This window comes from Sparus aurata, chromosome 10, assembly GCF_900880675.1.
Source record: "Sparus aurata chromosome 10, fSpaAur1.1, whole genome shotgun sequence".
In the NCBI taxonomy this organism is placed as follows: Eukaryota; Metazoa; Chordata; class Actinopteri; order Spariformes; family Sparidae; genus Sparus; species Sparus aurata.
The window spans coordinates 20,513,836-20,534,415 of NC_044196.1; the positions used below are offsets into that span (position 1 = coordinate 20,513,836).

General features: G+C 41.3%; 1 protein-coding gene across 1 annotated transcript in view; it reads right to left on the bottom strand.

The window, feature by feature from the left end:
• The window catches only part of arap2 (ArfGAP with RhoGAP domain, ankyrin repeat and PH domain 2), a 129,108-nt gene that overhangs the window by 34,540 nt on the left and 73,988 nt on the right, over positions 1-20,580 (bottom strand). Inside the window, exons 16-18 of the mRNA XM_030431865.1 lie at positions 17,243-17,368; positions 7,765-7,909; positions 199-301 (exon numbers count right to left, since the gene is read on the bottom strand). Of these exons, the coding sequence (XP_030287725.1) occupies positions 199-301; positions 7,765-7,909; positions 17,243-17,368 (374 nt within the window). The remainder of the gene's footprint in view (positions 1-198; positions 302-7,764; positions 7,910-17,242; positions 17,369-20,580) is intronic.

Consider the following 20,580-nt stretch of genomic DNA (forward strand, 5'->3'; position numbering starts at 1 on the left):
AAAGAAGCACAGGCAGCATGAGGTTCTCTGAGGACATTGTCTGCTACTGTGTCTGTTGCAAAGTGAATGAAAAAGCAGTGGATGGATGTGCTGTAGTTCTGCGGCACATTCGCACAGTTTCTCCTTTGTAACTTTAAGTGATAAACAAACTTATGAAGATGGTTTGTGTGTGTGTGTGCTGTATGCTAAGTGTGCCACCTTTGTCAGTGCCTGGATCCAGTCATGCTGCGTTTCCTGTGTTTCAGCGCCGACAATCAGCACTCGCTCTGTCTGCAGGTACAGCTCCACGGTAAACACAGCCCTGCCAGAGACACACGGCTCACCATTAGAAAATCTGGGGTGGGAAAATGTCCTCACAAATACACACAAATACTAGAAATGGGCAAAAAAAAAAAAAAACAGCAAAATCTGTGTACACTGCAGATCAACTTGTAAAAATGTAAGTCATGTATTTAAAGGTGCAATAAGTATGAGTAAGCCATCTGTCAAATAGGGGGCAGTATTTCACCGGAGTAACCGCTAATTGCTGCTAACTGTAGTTTAGCTCGTTTGCTCATTTAGCCATGCAGGTAGCAGTTCAGACTGGATGCACGAGACCAGGGGGGCACAAGGCCGGTGGACCAGTATGGTCCAAGGGCTAGCTGGTTAGCATGCCAACTCTTATGTAATTACATTATGTTGATAATGCTAGTTCATTTCTGAATATTTTCAACTACAATTATTACGTTTTGCCCCTTTATGTGGGTATGTAATTAAGAATATTTACTTAAGTACAAAACTTCAGTACAAATTTTAGATAGAATAGATTTTAAGCAGTTTTACAGAGGTAAATAATGCCATTCTGTCCCCATTACACTCGTGTGAAAGCTTTAGTTACCAGTTACTTTGCAGATTACACATTTTCATACCCTTCCTGTCCAGTGAAATACCACGCATCACCAAATTTTGTGATTTTGTGTTTGGATTTTCTGATAAACTGATTGAGAGTTCAGTCATGGGATGAAAAATGGGCTGTTTTGGGTTCTGCAGTACAGCCACAACAAACCACATGATAATCTTATCGAATATGATGCACTGCTGTACCCCACAGTATCTCAAGTAGTACAAGTCACATGAATCTTAAGCATCTACAGCAGTTACATGAAACCTACACATTAATACGTCAGTGATACACATTCAAAAACATCATAAATAATAGTAAAATGCTATTTTACTGCACCATGAGTACTTTTACTTTAAATTTAGCTGATAATATTCATGACTTTGAGTTGTAGTGTACTCTCACAGCGTAGTATTAGTACATTTACTTAAAACTAAAGAATTTTAACACTTCCACCACTATTACATACACACAAACATGTACCATGTTGCCCAAGGGCAGTTATAAGTGAGAGTGGTGCTCTTTCACTTTTCCCACCACTCTTCTAACCTTAACATTCTGTGCATTGGCATATAATCTGAAATACCAAAAACATGATTAGCCACGTTCACTTGTTTTCAATATCAAAACCAATCTGTCCTCTTTGAATCATCAAGCTGAGCTTTGACTCGTCTCAGCTGTCACTGGAACTCACATTTCCACAAAATAGCTGAAACTGAGGGCTGAAAATATCCCTCTTGATTCTGGATAGTTTAATTTGCTGATCATTAAAGATAAATAGCAGTGTTCTTAGCAACTAGCATCAATGGATAAAAATAATCGTAAAAGGTAGGTCCACCAATTGTAATCTGATATGTTGCCTCCAGTGACGTCGCTCAGCAGCCAGGCTGCATTCTGTGTAATGTAGGCACCAGGTTTTGAAAACCAGTCCACTGGTCTATCGCTGCACTCCTTTAACACTGCTGGACAGATTACAAACAAATCCATACAGCAGAACGGGAGATATCTGCTGTTTTATTCCATGCATTCTTCTTCCTGTTCAAAACATTACTCACAATGCAACCTAGCCACTGAGTAACATCACTAGAGGCAATGTATCTGATTACCAGCAGCTTCCTCTGGAGCCTTACACAGATTTTCAAACACTGCTGACTGTACTGACTTTGCACACGTGAATATATTATATCACCATTTATGACATTATTTATCACAGTTGTTAGTTTTTTTTGGCTGTTTATTCCATTGCACGTTTCAAAACTGTAACCTTGAGGAGCGCTGAGACACCTTTATTCAGATGCACACATTTTAAAAACCATATAAAAAAAGGAAAAGGCATCTCACATTCTTTATCCGCCGGAATTAAGTCAAATAAGAGTTACTGAAAAACACTTCTCTGTCTACTTTTTGGATTCAGTAGCTTTGTATTCCCTGAAGCTTCTATATTCCTTACAGCATATGTTGAGGTTTAGCCTTGACAGCATTATGAATGCGCTTGTATACAATGTGTGTCATTCAGTAAGGAACATTCGTACATTTTCCTCGTGTCTGTACATGAACAAATACCGAATACCTAATCCTTCACACACTCATTCATCCAACAAAGGCTAAACCTCTTGCTGTCGGAAGCAAAAAGGCAGCTATTAATCTTTCTTGCTCTTTCTCTTCCTGTCTGTGTCTCTCTCTCTCTGTCTCTCTCTCGGGGAGGGTGCAGAGGTTAGAGTATCACTATCTTAATGGTTTGAGTGCGCACTGCCAAGCGGGAGTTCCATTTTCCATTGGAGGCTCTAAATGCTATGGCAGTGGATGGTTAAGGTGGCGTGTCGCGGGGGGGTCGCAGCAGCGCTGACTCGCTCTCCTTTCACGTGTGTCAGGGGAACAGGCGAGACATGGGTGTTTGCGTGCCCTCGTGTGACCCCGCCGCTGTTGCCTTCCCCTCCTCACCCGCCTCCTCGCCCGCCCCCCCTCGTCTTCACCAGCAGGTGTGCTGGCGCTTGTTAGAGGCGCTCCCAGAGGGAGAGCGAGGAGGGGAGGGGGTGGCAGGGGGGGTGCGGCGAAGCACTGGGCAAATGGTATCGTGAAGAAAGGACAGAAGGAGAAGGGGGATAAGAGATGAACGCTTGCATTACGAGAGTCCCAGAGGGAGGGAGTGGCTGGGGAGAGGAAGGAGACATTCCTGTACTGTCTGCGATTTTTAAATGGTTTGTGTCTCATGTATGAGGCGCATTAAATCTTTGAGAGGCTTGTTTTTCTCCTGCTCTTGTTTTCCATCTTCTCTCCTGTTTCCTTCATGTTATTTTATGCAACTTTCCACTTCTGCTCCCTGTTCTTATTTGTTTATATGCACACAAGAGACCTGGTTTTTGGGAGAAGTCAGGTAAAGGCACAACAACAACCTGATGACTGAATAATAACATTGCGAATGGTCAATGATCGGATTCCTCCCTTAGCCAAGAATATCTTAGGGCGTATTGATGCAGAATGTGATGGCTTTTTTTTTCCTTTTTGTCCGCGGGGATATCGTACACTGATTTTCCTCGCATTTGAATGCATTTTTATTCATTCTCAGATCTGATGACTATCTTGATTAGTGATTAATTGGTTTGAGTAATTTTTTGAGAATAAAAGTTACAATTCTCTGATTTCAGCCTCTTAAATGTGAGCACTTTCTGGTTTCTTTAGTCCTCTACATAGGCGAGGGGGTGGGACACGACCCCAAGACATGAGAGTCCGTCTTTGGCCCGACCTGACCTCCGGGAAGACTACATTCAACATTTTATTTCTTTACCACTCAATACAATGAAACATGTTTAATTTTCACCAGTGTTCATTTTTTCTACACTGAATTATAAGTACATTTGTATTCGATAGCTGACGTTTGCTAGCTAGCCACAGTAACAACAAACTCAAGTTAATGAGAGAAGCTAGCAGTGTGACGGAATGTTTGTTAGCAGTACTACAGTTTTTTGACTGAATTTGTTTGGGTTGATGATGTTTCGGGGTGTTATCTCCTTGATTGACTTCCTCACTGTCTTTTGACACGTTATAATCCAAAAAACCTATCAATTAATCTAGAAAATAATTGACGGATTAATGACCGCGTGTGGAAACTAGTTTGGTCCTCCATGCCAAGTGGGGTCAATGATAACAGAGACAAAATTTAGATGACATACTGTATGAGAGATGATCTGCAACAACAGCAGTAGTGACACCGACACACAATCTAATAGATGCTGTCCAAAAAGACATTAATATAGCTGCTAGGAGGTTGCTAGCCACTAAATGCAATTGATCGGCTGTTAAATAAAAAGGCAGATCATTAAGTGATGCTTCTACAAACAAGACCAATGAAATTAACATCCACTCACATCTACTTACTGTTCGTCTGAGGACTTGTTTAAGGCTTTATTTCATCCTAGTAACATCTGTAGTCAGACTTTCTGTTCAGTTATTTGAGATAAGAGCAGGATTCGTCTTTCCTTTCACTCACACTTCTGCCACAGTCACATCTGCAACACTCTGAAGGCTGACTCTCTTTGTCATGCACATGCACACGTGGGAAGAAGATGTTGAAAATGGGGGTTATGTACATACGTGGCCCAGACATTAAGTATATTCGTCAGGAATCTTGCTGCGTTGACCAGATTTATTTTAATCTTTTCCTCTACTAATATATGATGATTGCTGCAAAAAGCTGACAGTGTCCCGGTTATTCAAGTTCATGTAGACGCACTGATGTCTGTTACCCAGCAGCCTCGCAAAGTGTGCCCGTCTGATCACAGCCTGAAGTGACACTGACTGAGGAGGTGCAGTGAGCAAATCGATGCTAACATTATATGTAAGGCTGCAACTAAAGGTTATTTTTCCATCACTGTTTATTAATATGGCCAATATTTGTCCACTGAAGCTCGGTGTGTTCAACTAACAACCAAAATATTCAGCTCAGGCTCACACAACACAAAGAAAAGCAGTAAATGTACTTTAGTTTGAAAAATGACTTTAATTCTAATTTGATTATTAAAAACAGTTGCTGGTTATTGATCAATTCATTCATTTTTCTGATGATATCCGCCCTGCTTGAGTGTGTATTTGTTTTTTTTTAAGAAGCCGAAAATGTACGGAGGACTTAACCTGCAATAATCAGAAAGAAAGGACTAAATATACCATTATTAATTCAAAAATAAATGTAGGCATTAATCAATTAATTAAATTCAAATATCATTTAAAAAGCCAATCACAGCACTACTTTACAGCCCACACATTTGCATAATGAAGCAGAATGCGTGATGAAAAGTTAAAAGAAATGCAGGAATAGATCTGTCTGTGGAAATGAACAGGGAAAAATGCATATTTAAAATGTATTTATAAATGTATTAATTAATTAAGAAAAAATGAAATGGCAAAGTAAATCATTGTTGAATTAATAGAAAGGTAAATAAATATAGAGGCAAATAAAAGCAAAAATATCTATCTGTATCACATTGTTATGCCTACAATTATCTTCAGTTTAATTTTTGATGTATTTATTTGACTACTTATTTATCTATTTATTGAGCCATTTATAATTTATTTTATTTTTTTTTCTGATCTCGACAGATTCAGTCCTCCATAAAGAAGAACCTACTACCACAATGTTTGTTGTGGTGCAACACTGTTAGTTCTGAAAAAAGACCAAATGATTAGTTCCAGTCATCATATTTGCCTCCCTATATACTCTCTTTAATTCTTACTCATATTGTTGACACTGGCAAAACATAACCACAGTGGATTTGATATTGGCTGAGGCAAAAAAGACTGGATTTAGAAAATTAAGGATAAAAAAAAAAAAACCAATAAGTTCAATGTTTGTGTGCTGTAGCTCAGGCACTTTCTATGCCTGAGTAAAGTTACACAGAGCTCACTCCTGCTTTTTCTTGTGGAGTCTCACCTGCAGTTTTAACATGCATAAAGATTTCTATACACAATTCTGTAGCCTTTTATTTCCTCCTGAAGGCTTTTGTGTGCTCTAAAAAGTCTTAAATCCCCAGCCCTCACATATATATAGCCCATCTCACTGACAAAGTTAGCAACTAAGCCCTTCTAAAAGTCTTTAAAAACTCGCAGACAGTGATAAAGAGGACGAGGTAACGAGTGAAATGGTGCGAGCAGCCGAAAAGAAGGAAATGGAAAACAGAAGAAGGTTTCCAGCTGTATTTGAAGGTCACGATCGACTTAGAAACATTCTTGTTCGAAATAGGCGGACGAGTCAAAAAAAAAAGTCCAGACAAAAACCTCAACTTATCACCAGCCGACACGCTCCCTTTGCATTAATTCCTTAGGAGTGGAATTGTAATATTCATACAACTTTAGCAGACGTATGTGTCGGGGCCGCGCTGTTATTCACGGTGTCCTCTGCCACGGTGAAATTACCCAAACGCTGTGTTTAATGGAAGCGACACCTACGGCCTCCTGTAGCGCGGCGATAGGCTGCTGGTGGGAGTGTGTCATCTGCATACGTTAATATTCATGAGCGCCAGACAGCCAAGAGGTGAGGTGTGAGCTCTCTCCGCCACGCAGGCATGCTGGGAACGCTGGAAAAAAGTTGCAGGAGCGAGAGGGGAGCGAGGCAGAGTTTAATCTAGTGAAACGCACAGCCATTATGAGCGTTAGCGACGGAGAAATAATAGCCTTTCTGGGGGCGAAGCCGTGACCTGTATCTGGGATATAAGCTGAAATGGCGCACGTCGCTGTTGCTTTGAAGAGTCTGTGCACACGCAGCGTTATCTTCGCAACCCGTCGCGACTTTTTGCATGTGTCCTGCTCATTAGAAAAGGTCATAGTTTGAGCTGGCCAGATGTGTTTCTATTGGCTGTATAAATAACACTTACAAATAAAAGCATTGTTCCCTCTTCATAACATCTGCTGCTGTCATTAAGGACCTGGCTTATGCTTTAATCATAAGCCATTATTGGAGCGCGCACGCGCACACACGAGCACACACGCAGCACGACCTAATGGGAGCGGAGAGAGAGGGTGAGCAAGAAAGGATCGAGACATCTGTTTCTTCTTCAACTCTTCAAGAACAAATAAAGAAGAAGTTTGTTGTTGGAGTAACTTTCTTTCTTTCTTTTTTTTATTGAATCATAACTTGAGAGAAGTGATCGAGGGAGGCGGCAGGATGAAGGGGAGGGCAGTTAAAGGCAAAATAAACAGGAAAATATAGCACTCATAAAGCCCTGATGGCTTCTGTTAAATTGAATAATGCTCAAGTTAAGATTATGCTAATGAGCCATATGACGAGGGAGGGGGAAAACTGTGCAGGCGTCTGTGTTTACACGTGTGCGTGTGCATGTCGAACCACACCGGAGCTCTGTAATATATGAATTGCACGTGCAGCAGGCTGTAATTTCGCCAAACTAAAGGAAATAAATCATTTAAAAGCTTTGACAATTGCATATAAAATGATGATGTAGCAGAGGGCATGAAAATGAAGCATTCAGAAGTGGTTTAGCTGTGTATGTGCGTGTTAATGTGCTCGGGGCATGCGTGTCTGAGAGCAAATTTGAATGCTGGGTGTAAATGAAAGCCCTGTGGCTTGGCTGAACCGCTGTGAAGTATGAATTATATGTAAACTGCCATTGAATGCTCAGGATTAAGATTAATATTAATTGTTATTCATTGCTTGTTATTAAGCACATTAAGTCCAAAGTTACTGTTTTTTTCAAGGTTTAGGATACTTTTCTTATTAAGTTTATGTATTATTTACTGAAGTGAATATGATGAAAATACTTTCAAGATCACAGTTTTTTTCTGATCCTGCCTTAAAAGAGTACAGCAGATTTTGGACAAACAGCAGAACATATGCACATAATAAGTAAGTGTATGTGAGTGTGGGTGTGTGTTCATACCCAGCTCCAGTCATCGTCTCTGTCTTGCTGACGGCCAGGCTGACCACCTCAGTGACGTCCACCCTGCCGATGGCTGACGGGCTTCGCTCGCTCTCATAGTAACTCAGGAAGCCGCCCTCCAACGTACACCAACGACGGGCCATGTCTGAAATATACACATATAATGATGTATGAATGAAAACATACAGACACAAAGAAAAGAAAAACACTTCTGACCAGCACAACCTGTGGCCATAAGTGGCAATAACAGTATTACTACACATTATATTTTCTTTTTTTTCCCTCAGTCCTTCGCACTCAGTCCAGACCACTAGCTGCACGGCTAACCGACCTACCTAGCCAACAGCGGCCACAGCTAGCAGCAGTTACTCTGGTGGTTTGCTGCCTCTTATTTGTTCAGAGTATGATTTCAAGAGGTGGCATATTCTTACATATTGCATCTTCAAGTACCATGTTGCACCACTTTATTTATTCATCAGGAGGAGCAGTGATTTTCCGCGGATGACAATGTCAAGTCATGGACAGTTTATGAGCAAAAACCTTGGATAATTTCAGCACATTTTAGGTAGATACTCCTGTGTCACTAAGCCTCTTCTCCGTATGTTCTGCAACTATGGGGTGTTTTTTTCCCTCGACTGGCAAGATCACGTTCGTCCAATCATAGAAAACAAACACTCATGATGTAAAACCCAAGATTTTGCGGGGCAGCTGTATAACAGGAGGTAAAGTGTCTCTTGGATGTAAAAGGATAAGCAACTTCTTTAAAAGATGTGCAATATTGGGGGAAACATTTTGTAAACTAATCAGATGCTAACTGAACACCATTTATAGCCTTTTCCTTATGTACCCACAATCCTCCAATATGTCTGGGGCCTCTATTGGATTACCACTCTAGAGCGATGCATTTGCATACTGATAAAATTTAACAAATTGGTTATTGTTTGTGGAGTCAGAAAAAAAGAAATTAATTAGAGCCCTGCAATGTTAGTGAGCGGTTTTGTGAACAATTAGCACCACTCCAACTCTATTCAACCCAGTAAATGACTCTCTGCAAAGCTAAGACAGCACGAGCTAGAAATCGTTTAAAAGGGTCCGAGATAAGAAGTGCATTCAGCTTTCACAAATGGGTGGATGTATGGAGATGCGACGGCGTCACAGGGCCTCCGCTTTTCATCTTTTTTGGGGTGCAGTTAACTCACATGCCAACTTGTTTTCATCCAAAGTCTAAAAACCATGCAGACGTAAAGAGATCACACCACCTGAAGGCCACAATTTCAAGCTAACATCCTTTCAGAACGAGCTTCCAAGTATACAAGCCCAGAGAAAAAATAGAACATCCATAGTGTAATTAGTAAAAGCACAAGCTAAAGACAACCGGAAGGCTGTGGACTTCATTTCCAAAATAGACAAAAGAAGTCTCGGCATGGAACGAGGAACGCAAACATCTCAAGAACATATGAGCTTAGTTTGTGTCCACAACAAAGTTGTGGGTTTGTGACTACAGTCAGCTGACTTACGTGAGAAAACAGTCCATTAGAGGACGACTAAGTCAAGCAAACGCGAAATTAAAAGAGTTTAGAGACTCAAAGTGCCGAGCAGATTTCAATCAACAAACATGATCTCAGTGGAAAAGCTGGAAAACACACAACATTGTCTTTCATGATTGTCTGACTGTGCGATTTACATAGCCAATGAGCATGAAGTTCATAAAAACATACCTAATTTTGGATTTTCAAAGTCACCGTGCCATCTGCTTTTTTGTTCCGCAACAAACACACACACACACACACACACACACACACACCAACAGCCCCCTCTACACCCCCTGTCGCTCGCAACTCCAAAGTTTCCACTGTATTCGTCTCATGAATATGCTAATTGTGCATTCCTCTGCCAACTGTGTGTGATGTTTCTGAAGGAACAGATATAGTTCCAATAAAAAAAGGAAGTGTCTACAACTGGCTGTTAAAAGAAAAAGGATGTGATAAGCATTGGGAAGGAGGATGTCAGTTTTGCTCTATTCACCCCTGCGCTGCCTCTCTGCACGGCTCTTTCTGACTTTTTCTTTGTCTTTTTCCGTCTAAAAACAAATCCCCCCCCCCCCCCCCCCAAAAAAAAATTTGGACATGATTCCACAACACAGCCTAAAAAACGACTTATATCTTGTTGTGTACTCTGGCATTTAAAAAAAACACTGTTCTTCTGACCCCACTTTGCTTCAAAATAATTCCTGCAGCATAAGAATCATCTCTATCCGAGACTGACCGCGCTTGCAGCAGTTTTGTATGCGTGTGTGTGTGGGAGACGGAGAGTGACTGACTATGGTATTTAAAGTCATAACCAATCCAATCTATCTGACAGGACGCACTGTTGTCTTTGTGACAGAAAAGATGGTAATGCACTTCACATCCGCGGCAAATGTGTCCCCAGATTGCTAAGGTTCCGCGGAAAATGTCATGTCCATCATTTCCCCACCGGAGAGTAGTTAAGTTCTTGTTTTGTGCAATATTTTCCTGCAGATTTGTTATCCTCCCCTCTGCCTCTCCTCTAATAGGGTAATAACTGAATGGTTTCATTTGTACCATCTGCAACACTCTCACAATCATCTTCTTAAGAGGCACACTTGATTTCCTAACTGAAGCCAATTGTTATTATGAGCTGCGAGAAAGCTGTAATGTCATTGATTATCCAGACGTTTTGGCTTGATAATGGCTTCAGGATGCAGAGATTGTTAAGTAGTTTGAGTAATGGACCAATATTGATACTGAAACATGTGTTGTCAAGGGTAATGGTCCCCAACTTGGTGTTCTGATAAAAATCTTGTTTATATACATTTTTCTATATTATATTTGTTTGTTGTAGTCGAGGTAGAGGAAAGGCTGCACAGATGGCCAGTCGGTTGATCGCCTGATTTGTCCACAGCTCTGCTCCAGCCTGAAATATCTCAACATCTTTGGGATGGATGGCCATGAAATTTGGTAAAGACAACTATGGTGCCCAAAGGGTGAATCCAAATGCCTTTAGTGATCCTCCTGACCTTTCCTGAAGCAACTTTTTTACCTCTCTAGTGTAGTATCTCAACATCCATGAAATGGATTGACACAAATTCTGGTACAGCTATCCTGCTCTCCAGAAGATAAATCTGTGTGAATTTCAAGATCCCTTGACTTTTCTGTGGAGCTCAACTTCTTTATTTGTGCAGTGTTATATCTCAAAACCTATGGGATCAATCAGCGCAAATGTTGATACGGCCATTTGTACTCTCCAGACGATGAATCCTTGTGACTTTCAGCGATCCCCTGACTTTTCTGTGGTGCTCAACTTCTTTATTTATCCAGTGTTATATTTCAAGATCTATGAGATCGATTGACGCACATTTTGGTACAGCCATTTGTGCTCTCCAAAGGATAAATCCTTGTGACTTTCAAGATCCATTGTCTTTTCTGTGGTGCTCAACCTCTTACCTAGCCAGTGTTATAGCTCAAGATCTATGACATAGACCCAGATTTTGATCAGCCATTCAGGCTCTCCAGAGGATGAATGTTTCTGTGGCAGCTAACTTCTTTACATATCCAGTGAAATATCTCTACCACGATCATTTTTGGTCCAGCCATTCATGTCTCCAGGAGGATGAATCCAAATGACTTTCATGATCCCTGAGGATTTTCCTACAGCACTACCAACAGGATGACGTTCATAACAGGTAACAGGTCCAACCAGTGATGAGAGATCACAAGTAGTTAAAAGGGGTCCTGAGTCATAAAGGTGGGGAACTATGGTCCCAGACCAATAGTTCCTAAACCTGAAATCATAAGGTAAAAATCTTAGGCCACCCAAGATGATTAAGACAATCAGAAGGCACCAATACTAAATTTCTGCTACACATTATTATGTTTCTATTCATACCCATTTTTGTCGTAAATTACAGATTAATTAGACCTCTTTAGACCTCTGTAGATTCAGATAAAACTATGATTTTAAAAAGATTACTCTTTAACTGAACTTGTCACAAACAGAGGACATCCAGTAATGAGGCGTGGCAGGAGACGTTGCTTCGTTTTGAGGGTTCATAAGCCAAAACATTTGGAAACCTTTGGTCAAGGGCATGTAACATCCCAAAGGGTATATAATATGAAACATGTAAATGAGGAGACTCAAATGTCCTAATATGTCAGAAATATTAATAGATCTCATTTTGATGTCAGCACGTGGCATCTGGAACCTGTCTCCTTGAACAGACACCCTCTGACAAAATCTTTTATCTATGCTGCAGAAAAGGGCCAAAAAAATGTTTTTAATTTCCTCTCAAGTACAAGGAGAAAGACATTAAAAATCCCTCTGCGAATCTGGGAACCAAATTGCTACGGGATCTTGGGTCCAGGCAATGCGGACACATGAATGGGCTCAGTGTTCGACCAACCAGTTTCTGAAGAATTATCCTAATAATGGCCAGCAAACCCACAGGAACAGATAGCCACATGAGGCCTTTACATGCTGGGGAAACAGAGGGTTTGGAAAGGATAGGGATTAAAGGGAGGCCAAAAGGTGTTGAGAGACTATAAATGTAATTTCAGATACACGTATCTCTTTAGGCTTTGAATTGTGAATGAATATAAGGGATTGGGCAGGCTGAGAGAAAGACAGACGAGGCCATGATGACAGGAATTAGACATCATGGAGGGCTGAAAGTAAAAGAATGAATCAAACCAGGAAGATAGTTGTTCTGATATAACCCAAGATGGAACACTTACCAGTGGTGTTGCTACCACTTCAGAACCATAATGACTGTGGAGTAAATGTGGAATGGGTTTTACTCACTATTATTCATCTGTGTTGGAATTTGTGGCACAATTTACTTTTAAACACAGCAGTGAATGTCTTTGGATCCCTTCAAGATATTCCCCCAGGAAATGGGCTTTATCAAAACCCTGCACATCGCCGAATCGCAAGCATCCTTCTTCCTTCTTTGTTTGTAGTTCTGCATTTCCTTAGCGGGTGGGGATACCACTAGCTTCTACACAAGCACCAGCTCAATGGGGGGAACAATAGTGCTTGATTTACAATCAAGCAGCTGCGTCCATTGCCAGCTGTTCCACACACACAGCAATGGCTCTGCGGCCCAGCCGTTCTCCACAGGAGACCACAACCAGCCCGCCAGAGACAACGCAAGCGGAAGCCAACCATGGTACATGCCTCCACCAGCTAAATTGGGCCAATTACCTTGTGCGCCAAGAGCGTTCCCCGCACAGCATTTTCCAGACTATATGTGGAATCTCTCTCTCTCTCTCTCTATTCCTGCTTGTTTTTTTCACCTCCTCTCTCACTTATGCAATTTGTTAAATTCGCTAAACACTCCAAGTAGGCAAGATGAGCAGGTTGATAAGACTACTAAAGCCATCGACGCAGCAATTAAACTGTCTTATTGTTCACTGACTCAATGGACCAACTTACAGAATAAAGTATTTTACTCAAAAGTTCTGACTCTGATTGTGCCTCAGGCTTTATTTTTAGCTGCACTCCTCTCGCTCACACCCAATGTCGCCCTAAACTTTTTATCTGCATTGCACAGACACCCATTTCAGTATGCATCGAAAAAAGCAGGCCGTGCCCCCTTCCACTAAATCACCCTCTTCCCTCCCTCACTATCCCAACTCTCCCTCTTCCGCCAATCTTCTGCCTATCTCGCCATCAGACTAAAATATCTGTGATGAAGACATCTGCTGGACAGCTTGTCAGGGGGCTGGAAATGGAAATCGAGAAACTGAAGGGATCTGAACGATCTGTCTGTGCCAGAATTACAGCCCACTTCATTACAGGGAGGAATGGACAGATATGGCATAAGATAAAGAAAAAAAGAAACACTATCTGCCATGTATTTCTGGCCTAAGCAACAGCAGCAATCACTCATTTAAGCAAGCGAAGGCACAGTTATATGAGCAGAAATATTCTAAAAAGCATATTAGATGAAGACAAATAGTTTAAATAGGCTTTATTCTCTCCTCATCAAATATAAAACAGAAAAAAAACATAAATGTGACAGCTCAGAATCATTTAACAACCTTTGAAAAATGTTTTTTAACACAAACCATAAAGAGGATTTGGTTTATTATCAGAAAACCTGACTCCGGCTTTGTAGATGCAAGTAATTGAATGTTCATATGGGCTCAGATTTGTGTCCTCAATAAAACTGTTCACATAATTCTACTCCCCCTTCCTCTCCTTCCACATCCCCTCCTCCCCCCTCTCTCACTCTCCCTGCCATTCGTGAGTTACTGTCGAAAGGCACAGAACCAGAGCGCAGCTGATGAGGAAAAGACAAAACTAATCAGAAATTAAGGCTGCCATTTCCCTGCTGCCACTCACCATTTCAGACAGTAACTGTCAACTGTCCCTCTCTTCCCCCCAAAGACTCTCACCAGCGCACAGACAGACATGGATGTGCACGAAACATGTACACACTCTTTAATGTGAAAGTAGCATGACTCACTCTTCAGCCCGTTAAGGGGGAGGGGGGACTTCATTTACGCCGGAATCAACTGTGTAAACCTGATATGGAGCGGAGCCTCAAACAGCTCATAAAGTGGTGCCGTGCCGGATGGTAAACCAGTTCAACCTTGATTTTGGCACAAATAAAACAACAAGGAACACTGTTTTTCTAATCCTAATCTATATTCCCCACAGCATCTAGACCGACACGTTTGCTAAATGCTAAGCAGCGCAGTATTTTATTCAATTAAGGTGGACTGGCACAACGATCCCCCATGCCACCTCTGTCAAGGCCATTACCAAAATTGCTTGCCAAATTAATTCATGACGTACTCGAAATTTAGTTCCCATCAGTGGAAGCATGAAAGCCTATTGGAGTCTTCTTCAGACAAAAAAAAAAGGAGTTTAAGATGCTGTAGCAGAGTGCTTTTATTAAGCCCTGAGCACAACCTATGAATAATTAAGAACCTGGGTGTATCTATAGACCATCAAACCATTAGCCTGGGAGCGAAAGGCATCCTGGAGTACATTCAAAAATACCTCATCCCTCCATGCTCACAAAGTCCTGACAGCGCTTCCTCGTGATTGAAGAAGTTGGAATGCGTCAAGTTTTAAACCCAACAACCCTTGAATTTTTCAACAGCCTTGGCAGCAGTTAAAGCGCCATTAAAGCACAAAAGCCAAACTTGTATGGCCCTCCATAATAGATGAAATAACAAGGTATTTATCGGCCAAAATATTACAAGCACTTATCTGAGGGGGAGACAAGTCGGGCACAGCGCGGCGTCTTTGAGTGGGGCAGAAAAGCACAGCAGTGACTAAAATGGACCTCGACAAAATGGGCACCTGTTGCGATATTACTTCATCTGAAACAAGAGCTCGCTGTACCGTGGGTGGAACACAGACCACACAGTGTCATACCAAAGGGTTCTGTAAGAACAGCCAATAGTCTTCTTTTTTTTACAATTACTTCTGCAATTACAAGGAAAAGGGATCAACCAATGTTTTTTTCAGGGCTGACAATTGAGGAAACCAATAATTGATATTTGGAGCCGATATTAATTTGTAGTAAAAATGTAAATCTTAGTGTCAAATTTTTTAATAACTGGTGATGGAATGTGTGAAAAATTCACTCAATTACTGTTCGTAAGCACAATTTTAAAGTTCTTTCCTTAAGGATTTCCTGTTTCTGCTACTTTATTCTTCCACTATACTTCATGTATTACAGAACTTACTTCATTGTACTTTGATGATTCTTATTATTCAGTGTTGAACGGCTGTAACTTGTGATTTGTAAAAAGATCAGATAGTTTGTATGCAAGACAGTGAGTGAGTAAATGGGGTGGCTTACCTCATACTGACAATAATCACCCAAGTCTGCACTTCTACTGAGCTCTATGGAAATGTTATTTTAGCTCACTGTCTTGGTTCTACTGCCAGAAAGTAGCTGGCAAAATAGCACAGGACTTTTGTTTTCTTGTTCTTTCTGTTTTGATAAAAAGTAAAAAGTTACTAATAAAGGATTGCAGGTCCATTGTGCAGGATTTAATGGCATATCACGGTGAGGTTGCAGTTTCTTTTCTTTTACAGTTTTGATCATCTCTCCTTACAGTAGTATTAACACAGCAGTTACTGACTTATTGACTGAGATCCAGGAATATGGTTTCATTGTTTAAATAAGTCAGATCGGCAAGTAACCCGAACATCCCCTCCAAAGGTTTTTAAGAAACCTAGAAGTAATTCAGTTTATTGGGAGGGACAGCAAAGGTGGATAATAACATTTGTCAGGGATTTATTGGTGGCATTTCAGTTATAATCTCCACATAAATTGGTTTATTTAATCTGGTTTTACTTTTAATTTTACTTTAAAATCAGTTCCGTTTTAAAACCAGTCTGCACATCTGACAACTCAAGTTTCTTGACCCACTGGACTTCGATGTAGCGACTCCACCGTGTTCCCAGATTCTAGCAATTACTTTGGTGAGTGCAATCTTATCATAATCACCAGAAATGAATGGCAAAAACTATTAAATTAAGAGTTATCCTATAACAAGTGAACTGAAAATGAATTCAATTTGAACAAATAATGAGAAGTTCAATAGACACTGGTAGGAATTTCCCCCAATCTCCACTAAGGGGCAATTTCCAAGACCTCAGCCCTGTTCATTAGCCAGCATGTGCAACCATCAATGAGAGCAGAGTGTGTGTGGGATGATGGAAATGGAGATGGATGTCTTGGCCACGACATGGGAGATTCAGCTCATTCAAGAGGCAGGTAAGCTGCAAGCTGTCACCCCCCCACCAGGACACCTTCCTTCCTCCCAGTTCTCCTCCATCCCCCACATATTCTCCAACCCACTCCTCCACCTTCCCAATAACCTCCATCCCCGGGGGGAGCAACCAAAGCTGGCTCTTTCTCCTAATTACCCATGGGCCCAAGAAACGCTCCAGCTGTTTGGAGAAGTGGGACCATCCGCAGAGCAGGAGGTTCAGCAGCAGCTGAGTAGTTTGGGTGTGAAATGATTAAAAAGTTTTAAACTGACTTGGAAGACAAAAGAAGGAGAATTCAGATGTTTCAGAGATGGCTTCTCTCATGTAGATTTAGAAGGGCTTGTACAGAAATTATTTCATTTCTTTCTATTCAAATTTTTTTGACCTGGTACTAATTTACCCCGTACTTCCGCGGAGCTTTCACTGCTGGGTCGTTGAAGAACAAACTTCCGTCTGACAAGTATCCCCAGAGGGCCGATGCAGAACGCATCAGAAACACAGACTCATTGATCGTTTTGACTGGACTGTTTGGTGTACGGATTAAACGATTGGCAGTTTGACAGCTGACAGACTGACACTGATTGATCGATCAGCGCTTAACTGGAGTAGACCTCTGACAAACACGCAGTTTGAATTGCTTACAAATGGATTGATGGATTGATTGGCCTTGCCGGGTGTTTTTTTTTTTTTTTTTTTTTGCAAAGTGGCATTTTACGCTCACCATCTCTTCCACGGCGGTCCACCGTCGTCTTGGATGGGCCGGAGGAGATGTAGAGGAAGCCATCCATGAAGAGGGAAGACTCGGACAGGGAGGTGTTGTCCGTCCACTGATCCAGTCTGGGGAAATCTGCAAGGAAGGGGGAGACACAGTTGATGAGCAAGGAAATGGCCTTTTTCCAATGAGTGTAATGTTGGCAGTGAACCAATCTGATTCTTCACTTAAATCGTAACCATAGTTGACTGCCATTTAAATCATAGGACAGAGTCATTTTGATACAATTTCAGATTAACTGAAGCAATTAAATCTAAGTAAAGCATTAAAAAAATTGATTATCTGAAATAAACGTTTTGTTACAAAGCTGAAAACGCATCACTTTTTTCTACTATGTAGAATTGATGCTTGTGAAGGCTTGCATTGGCCAGCAGACCACACTTTTAAGCATATACTATCTGTCCAGATGTGCAGCTTCCATGATTCCATGATGATTCCATGTCAATCATCCCTTTTTATCCAATTACAGTATCGCAAAACAGTAGGTTTGGATTTGGAATGTGGGAATGTTTTCAGATCAAGATAGCACTGACCCCACATGTGATTCTCTGTTTATATTCTACACTTATTCACATAAAATACCTGAGACAATTGTCAACAAGGAAACATGAATTCATTTTTCCCCATTGTTGAAGTGCCCTTATCAAGACCTCTGGCCTCCCAGTGGGTGGTATTTCTCTGTAGGCATCCATGAAGCCACACAATATTATCATCTATTCCCCCCTACAAGCGGCATAAAACAAGATTATACAAACCATTGTTTATTTAGTCATGACTTTGTCACACGGTTGTTCTCTTGTGAAGTCAATGATAAGGTGTTTCAAGGCACAAACCTCCACGTTCTGTATCAGTTGAGAATGAGTTTTGCGCTCCGTCCTCTCTTCATCTTCGTCCATTTAAATTAGAAAGCCATCCTCCCTCATTTCCCCCCCTTTCCCTTCTTAACTCCCTCCACTCGTCCCGTCTTGCTAGCTTTAAGAGCTCCCCACATTCAACCTTATCGTTTCTCAAATTCAATTAGCTTCAATTCTGAGGTTCAATTTTCTGCTGGGGCCTTGGCAATATCTCACCGATTTTATCTTCACTACCTCCAGCTCTCTCATCAAGCAAGGTAAAATAACTTTAATTGAAACCACTTTTAATTGAAGCGACATTTCCACCCCTTTACTGACACCACCGGCGTCTCATCTCAGGGCCACGGAGAGAAAAAAAAACAATCAGCTAATTAACGAGACAGAGTCTTCTGAATATGTCTGTGTTCTCAAACTAATTTATTGTTTTCACATACACAATGAGTTTAAAGGCACATACATTTCTCCAAGTTCTAATCTTTGGACCATGTGTTGATTACTCATCTATCTTTTAGGTGTGTTTGTATCGAGAAAAAAAATTAATCAAAGAAGTAGACCCAGTCACTCAAAGTAAGACGATTTTTCAGATTAAACTAGATCTTAAATGGAGGGTAAGCTTGGTTGCACTGACAATGTATGGTTTAAAGGGTTTGAAGGTGTTATACAGCTGACAACAGCCATTATCACAGCTGTGATGCAGGACTGTACTCTAGCGCAACACTGCATCACAGCTCTACTTTGTATTTAAATACATTTCAAGCCTACAACAAAATGTTTTGTAAAGGAAACGCATATCTTTTAGTCTCATATGGACTGTGCTTAATAAATCTGAGGTAAAAATATACCAGATGTGGGGAACTAGTTTCCAGTATTTTGCACTTTATTACTGGAACAAACTGCTAAGCAAATTGAAGTAAGAGAAACTCATTCTTCTAAGCTAATTAGTGACATCCTTAGAGCTACGTGTGAATGCTTTAATTAGCATGTCTCTGTGTGTAGCGACTGCACTGTTGTTGTGATGTTGCACAGTTGATCTTGATCACTGAGACTCCTGATTTAATAAAGCAACAATGGATCTCCGACACGGTGAATATGAATAAAGTACGGTGTAAATGAAAAACAACCCGACAAAGGCACGATCGGCCTCGCTGGTAGCAAGGGGCAATCAAATCGACAGCGACATCATTTCTGGCATGATACAGCCGCTTTTTATACACTGTAGCCACTTCTAACAAGTGCAATATATATTTTTGACGTGACGCCAAGGCTGCAGAGCCAATCGGGAGCAGCGTCACATAAAGCCATTTTAGTTAGCAACATCTGTAATCTGCCTTTTAATCTAATGCAGAGAGAGTGTCTGCCAATAGCGGTGTCATAAATACATGGAATCTGACAGAATTTAATCAGCAAACTGCAGGGAAGTGAGTCCCACAAACACGCACACACACGCACACACACACACACACACACACACACACACAATTTCAAGCACTCAGGTTGAGAGAATGTAAATAAGCCAGTGGCTCGATGCTGTATCAGTTGTAACAAGGCTCTCTCTGTGAGCCTTGGAAACAGTCCCTGTGGGCCCCTAAAGCTGGACTCTGTTAAGATGGGACTGTGATGTCTGTGGGGGCGGCAGTTGAGAAGTCTGGCCTGCGCTGATTGGCTCGGTCCCTAGCGAAGGGAGGTGACATGACAGAGTGCTCAATTAGCCATCTGGTCGCCCACGGCACCGGTCACAAAGTGGTCCCCGACAAGCAGTGGACAGTGGGGTAATCAGAGGCAGTCACGCACCGCACACAAACACACACACACACTCACAAGGACAGCGAAGTCACAAGTAGTAAATGGCTAACACAGGCAACATGTACAAGCTAAAGATAAGAGAAAGAAAGAAGGCAGAGGAGCGAATTTGTAAGCACATGGTCATCTGCATGATTATAGAAATCAAACTTAATTATTCATTGAGCTATTTAGCTGGAGGATACACACAAACACTTTTTAGCACTCCTTTCAAAATTAAAAGAGAAACACATCATTAAAAAAAAAAAAAAAAAGATACTTTAAAAACAAGCAGCTGCTTGTGACCTGCTGAACCGTCTAACTGTCCAGTGCACAGTGTGTTTATTGGTTAAAAAACATAAACAACGTCAACAAGTGCTGGGAAAAAAAACAAAAACTGGCAGAGCCTTGCGATGTTGCTTACAACATGGTGGAATTGAGACCCGAGATGAAACAGGGCCTCTGATTTAGTGTTTGTGTATGTGTGTGCGTGTTTGTGAGCGTGTGTGTGTCTTGGTGTTCATCTTTTTATTATCCACACAGAAAGCCTGCTGGATAAATTTTTAATGTGCCGCGAGATTCAGAGATTTCGAAAGGCGTCAGGGATGCTCGGGTGGCAACAATAAAACTTCCCTGCCTCCAAATCCGCGGTGT